The 6,000-nt window shown below is 44.4% G+C and overlaps 1 protein-coding gene across 1 annotated transcript in view; it reads left to right on the forward strand.

Moving 5' to 3' along the window:
* The window catches only part of LOC129634366 (cytosolic carboxypeptidase 4-like), an 88,533-nt gene extending 85,767 nt beyond the window's left edge, over positions 1-2,766 (forward strand). Inside the window, exon 6 of the mRNA XM_055556537.1 lies at positions 2,688-2,766. Within this exon, the coding sequence (XP_055412512.1) occupies positions 2,688-2,754 (67 nt within the window). The 3' untranslated portion in view covers positions 2,755-2,766. The remainder of the gene's footprint in view (positions 1-2,687) is intronic.
* The last annotated feature ends 3,234 nt before the right edge of the window (positions 2,767-6,000 follow it).

A 6,000-nucleotide genomic window follows, 5' to 3' on the forward strand; every position in this document is an offset into this window, starting at 1 on the left:
GAGAGAGTCCCTAAGATCACAATGCCAGGAAAAGGCAGAGTTGGGATTTGAATTCAGCCTGATCTGTCTGACTCAAAAGTCTTTTTTTTTTTTTTACCTGAAGCCTTCAGGTATCTCTTTTAATCACAGCAACTCTACCATAATGAGTACAGCCCTTTAAAGACAGTCCAGAAAGGACCTGGAAATGAGATGTTCTCAGGGTCTCTGAAGAGATGGCCAGTTAAATCTCTGATATGAAATTCTGGTTGCGTGCTAGCTTTGAGATGTGCTTTTATGATTGGAAAGTGAAACTCTGCCTCTTCTCCCTGGTCCTGCCTGCTGGAGTGGAGTGAATCACAAACTTAAAAAAAGGGAGATGGTCAGACACGCCGGCTTTAGAGATATTCAGAACCATTAAGATCCATCATTTATGGAAGTGACTCAGCAAAGACCTTGAAAGAATATTAGAAAAAATTCAGCCAATTTCCAAGATATATGGGGTCATTTGGCAAAGGAGCATTTCCATGCCCAGCCATGATATTTTCTGCATCCCAGCATCAATCTTCAGCTCATCTTCCACCTGATTATTTTTCTCTTGGGTCACCAGACTAATGCCATTATCATCCATTCTCACCTGCACCTCTCTTCACCAGCAATTTCTAGAGTGAAAAGCATGATATCTCAGTCAAAAAAAATTACTCATCAAATATATTGAGAAGTACTGGGTTAAACAAAGTTAGGTACATTTCCTTACTCTAAGACTTCTCAGAGCTTTTGTAAAGCCAACACATAATTCAGAATATTCAAGATGGGTATGTAGTGTATTAATTGTTCTTTAGTTGCTCAGTCATGTGACCCCATGGATTGTAGCCCACTAGGCTCCTCTGTCCATGGGATTTCCCAGGCAAGAATACTGGAGTGGGGTGCCATTTCCTTCAGGGGATCTTCCCAAACCAGGGATCAAACCTGAGTCTCCTGTGTTGACAGGCAGGTTCTTTACCACTGAGTCACCAGGGAAGCTTCCAGGTAGTATATACCCTTTTCCAAAACTGATTTGGCTAGGGATCCATTTTTGTTTGGAGACCACCTCTCTTTTGGGAGTCTGTGTTGCATGTACCTCATTTGAAAAATCTCTGAAGTGCAAATGTATTGCAAAATGAAATTCAACTAAATTCTATCAAAGGATCCTCGTTTAGTTAAGTATGAAACTTCCGAGTCACAAGCTCAGTGACAAAAAATTAACTTTCTTGATTTCTCTGTAATTATTGAATAGATTTTATTTCCCTCTTAAACTTCATTATTCAATTTAAATATGTTTGATTTGGATATTTTGGTTTTTATCATGGTTTGTAGGCCTTTGCTGCTGACATAAGCAGTCTTAATGTGGCTTTTGGTCAATAATCCATGAGCTGTATCTTTTTGCCCTATTCACCAGAACTCTTCTATTTTCCCCCCTTCCTTTTAAAGATTGCTTTATTTTTTTTCTCTTGATGTGGACCATTTTTAAAGTCTTTATTTAAATTATTGCTATATTGCTTCTATTTTGTTTTGATTTTTTGGCTGGGTGACATGTGGGATCTTGGCTCCCCGACCAGGGATTGAACTTCCACCCCTGCACTTGGAGGTGAAGGTTTAACCACTGGACAACCAGGGAAGGCCCCTCCAGGACTCTTCTAAACTGCTGTTGTCTCCATGCATCTCTTTGACAGCTCAAAGATATTTGGTACTTATCCTATATCATGTGAAAATCTAGCAGCATCTCTTGGGCCCACCCACATAGCAGTATCCCTCAGTGCTCACTTGGGTACCATGTTGTTTAGAGAGCTTCTCTAGGTGAGTCCTCCCTGGCTTCTCTTGGCCCTAGGCCCCTCCTTTATGGGATCCGGATAGTTTTATATCAAACTGGGGGGTGGGGAGTAAACGACAAAGCAGCGAAGCCCCCTTCTCAGAGATTGATGCTAGTCGCCCTCTCTATTGCTCTTTTTCTCCTGCAAAAGGAGTAGAATTCAAGCACAGATCCAATCAGGGTGTATAGAAAAATGGGAAAGTGACCCCAGGGATTAACAGTGGTGGATGTTTCCAATGACACAGACTTTTCAGGGACCTTGGCATATTCCTGCATTTCTGGTCTGTTCTGTAAAAGACAAAACGATTCCCCTTCTTGATCCAAACGCCAAATTAAAACCAAACCTCCATAGAGGAGAGGCTTTTCCACCAGCCATTTCAATAGAGCTGCCATTGCCATGGCGTTTATTATGTGCTCTGCCCTGTGCTAAGCTCTTAGCATGCATTATCTCACTTGATCCTTTCCTCTTAGAGGCAGGTGCTATTACTATCCCCAATTTTAACAGGGGGAAAAAATAAAAAGGAAGCTGAAATAAATGAAGTAACATGCTGGGATTTAAGTGAAAGAGCTGGAATTTAAACCCTGTCTGATACATGAGCCTTTGCTCTTAAACCACCATCGTCGTACCTTACACAGCCTGTTTCCAGCATTTGATTTCTAAAACAACCATAGGTAAGACAATCATAAGCATTTAAAGTCTGTTTAAATTTCAGTGACCCTCTAAACTCATGGACCAATTTGCTTAATGATAGGGGAGCCTTTCTCTTCGGTTGAGTGACTATTTCCTCTCAAAGGCTAAAGGTCTGTTCTTCTGCGTTTGAATTCTTTCTCAACGCTTCCTCATTTTCTGCCTTGCCTCCAGCCTCCAGCAGCACAATAAGAAGAAAGGTGCTAAAATCAGAAGACCTGCCTTACAGCCTTCCTTCTAGCTGATTCCTTGGCAAGTCCTTTATCCTTTCTTAACTCTCACATTTCTCAAAGTGTGAATATCAAGTCCTACCTCCTAGGTTTGCTGTGGGCATTAAGAAAGAAGGTGCCAAAAATCTCAGAAGCTTTGCTGGGCTTTAATGTTGTTCCTCGTTAGGAATATAAATGCTATTGGATACTTGGCCGCCTGCTTCAGATTAGTCAGCAAAGCTAGAGGCAAACGCACAGTCGGGAGGTTTCTGCCATCACTCACCTTCTCCCATGAACTGCCTGTCCCAAAAAGTAACTAAGGCATCTCCCAGTGGGTTCGACTCTAGTCCACTGGGATGCCAGAACCTGGGGCTTTGAAAGGGTCTTCCAGGGATGCAGTAACATGTCAGGGAGTCCGAATAGCTCTACTGAGGGTCATCTTGCAAGTGCTGGCAAGCTCTGGGAGAGTTATTCTCAGATGCCTCAGCGAGAACAGATGCTCAGCGTTGTTTCTGTGACTCCTCCTTGCCCTGGAGATTAAACCTGCCCTATTTCTCCAGTGCAAACCTAAAATTAGTTATGCAGCTGTCCTCCAATAAAACCCTGTCTCCAGATAGTACTCAGGGTGAGATTTACGACAGAGGCACCAACTGCACACCTTTTGAGAGAAGGGGCATGCCGAGCAATGTCACTCACCCTCTGTGGCTTCTTGCCAACCCTCACTCTCAGGGGAGGTGGCTGCTCCAGGCCTCCCTCACTTCCCAAATAGCCTCCATGCTGGCAGAGTCTGAGGGCCATAGATTTGTGTCAGCTTGAACCTGTTTCCTCCTGACCATCGCTTTACTCTGAGCCATTTTTAATCAGACTTAGATGGCTCCACTAGCCTTCCAGTTGGCCTTCCCTAACTTCAAGGCAATTAAGAATGTGTCCTGGGAGATTTGTCTGGTGGTCCAGTGGTTAAGACTGCACGCTTCCAATGCAGGGGATGTGGCTTTGATCCTTGTTTAGGGAACTAAGATTGCACATGCCATGCAGTGTAGCCAATACGTGTGTGTGTGTGTGTGTGTGTGTGTGTTTAGTTGCTAAAGCATGCCCGACTCTTTGTGACCCCATGGACTGTAGCCTCCCAGAGTTCTCTGTACTTGGGATTCTCCAGGCAAGAATACTGGAGTGGGTTGCCCTTTTCTTCTCCAAGGGATCTTCCTGATCCAAGGATTGAACCTGCATCTCCTGCATTGGAGGCGGATTCTTTAATGCTGAGCCACCTGAGAAGCCCATATGTATGTGTGCGTATGTGTTAAGAAATATATATATATATATTAAAAACCCCCAATATGTCCTGATCTCCATCTCCTTCCTTACCTTGCAGTCCTCCTCTCATCTCTCTAGTCAGCTGCCCCTGCACGTGGGATTCCCTGTTCTGCTCCAGACCTTTTTCTCAGGTGCTTCCTTCTCTGGAAGGGCATCGCCATCTTATTGGATGGGAGAAACTCCCCCCACTTTTCAGGCACCTCACAGGAAGGAATTTTCCCTCCTCCAGCTCTTTGTTCACATTTTCCTTAAACGCATATCAGATTTGACTCCCATGTTGGCTTTCCCGGTGGCTCAGTGGTAAAGAATCCACCTGCAGTGCAGGAGAGGCAGGAGAGGTGGGTTCAATCCCTGAGTGGGGAAGTTCCCCTGGAGAAGGAAATGACAACCCACTCCAGTATTCTTGCCTGGGAAATCCCAGGGACAGAGGAGCTTGGCAGGCTACAGTCCGTAGGGGTGCAAAGAGTCCATAGGGGTGCAAAGAGTTGGACGTGACTGAAATGACTGAGCACGCACCACACATGTTGGTTTGTGTGTCTTCCCTCTCCTCGAAATTCTCAACCTTCTGAAGGTAGAAGTCAAATTATATTTATTTTGCTGTTCTCCATTGGCCCAACCCAAGTGCCCAGACCATGGTATACTCTTAATTCAAAAGAACTTCATTAAAAAAAAATATATATATATATATATATTTGAATAACCTATATGATGATTAATAAAAGCTAACATTTATTGAGTGGGTGCTATTTCATGTGTGTGTGTTCGGTTGTGTCTGACTCTTTGTGACCGTCTGTGACAGGCCCCTCTTTCTGTGGAATTTTCATGCAAGAATACTGGAGCAGGTTGCCATTTCCTCCTTCAAGGGATCTTCCTGACCCAAGGATCAAACCTGCATCTCTTGCATTGGCAGGTGGATTCTTTATAACTGGGGCACCTGGGAAAGCCCGGGTGCTATTATAGGTACTTCCTATTTATTATCTTATTCCGTGTTACCAAGAACTTCACATGTGAGGTTCTATCATGTCTAAACATGTCTGGGAAATGATGTGGTAGATCTCTCTGAAGTCTCTTGCGTGAAAGACTGAGGTGCCTGGAGAGAGAGGAATCGTGCTAAGAGAATGAAGGCAGCAACCGTCAGCTTGAGAGAGAAGAGAGTCTCACTGGAGGGAAGGCACACATGGCATCTTTTATCTCTTCCTCAGATTTGTCTAGAGGATTGCCTGAGGTTGGCAGAAGAGAAAGATCCGAGTGTGAGGGGATGTGACAGGCAGCATTCACATTCAGGCTTCGCTTCCTATTTGAGACAGAGCTAGGCTTCCAGTATTTGGTTTGATAATCCATTCAGCTGGAATTTATGGGGCTTTAGAATTTATGGGGGAGCTTTTTATAGAATGGTGGCGGGGGGAAGGAATGACACAAGGCCCGGGTGAGCTCGCTCTCACTAGCTGGTTCCCCTGTGAACAAGTTTGTTTATCTGCACCAAAGCTCTCCTTGAGCTTTCCAAATTTGCTAAGTAGGAAAATTTATTGAGGCAAAGATGGACTGCTGGTCTAGCTCATCTTGTGACCTTAGACGAGCCTGTGTTTGTTCCATGTCTCAACTCGTCCTGTACTTTGGTGCCCTCATTTCCAGGGTGGACCTATGGTTCTGTAAAAAGAATGGCAATTTCTGCTGTTAGCATCAGTTTATTTTTCAGGACTTTAAACTCTGTTGACCTCTCTTGCCTTAAAAACATCAGTGTATGGGACTTCCCTGGCAGTCCAGTGGTTAAGACTTTGCCTTGCCATGCAAGGATTGCAGGTGTGATCCCTGGTCGAGGAATTAAGATCCTACATGCCTTGTGGCCAGAAGCTTTCCCAAGAAGTCAGGAGGTCAGGAGATGTGTTGTTCAGGACCCTGCTGGTCTAACCCTCACCGAGGACATTTTCAATATTCCCATCCCATCCATGTCCTCTCAGGCTTTCAGC

This window comes from Bubalus kerabau, chromosome 19, assembly GCF_029407905.1.
Source record: "Bubalus kerabau isolate K-KA32 ecotype Philippines breed swamp buffalo chromosome 19, PCC_UOA_SB_1v2, whole genome shotgun sequence".
NCBI lineage: Eukaryota > Metazoa > Chordata > Mammalia > Artiodactyla > Bovidae > Bubalus > Bubalus kerabau.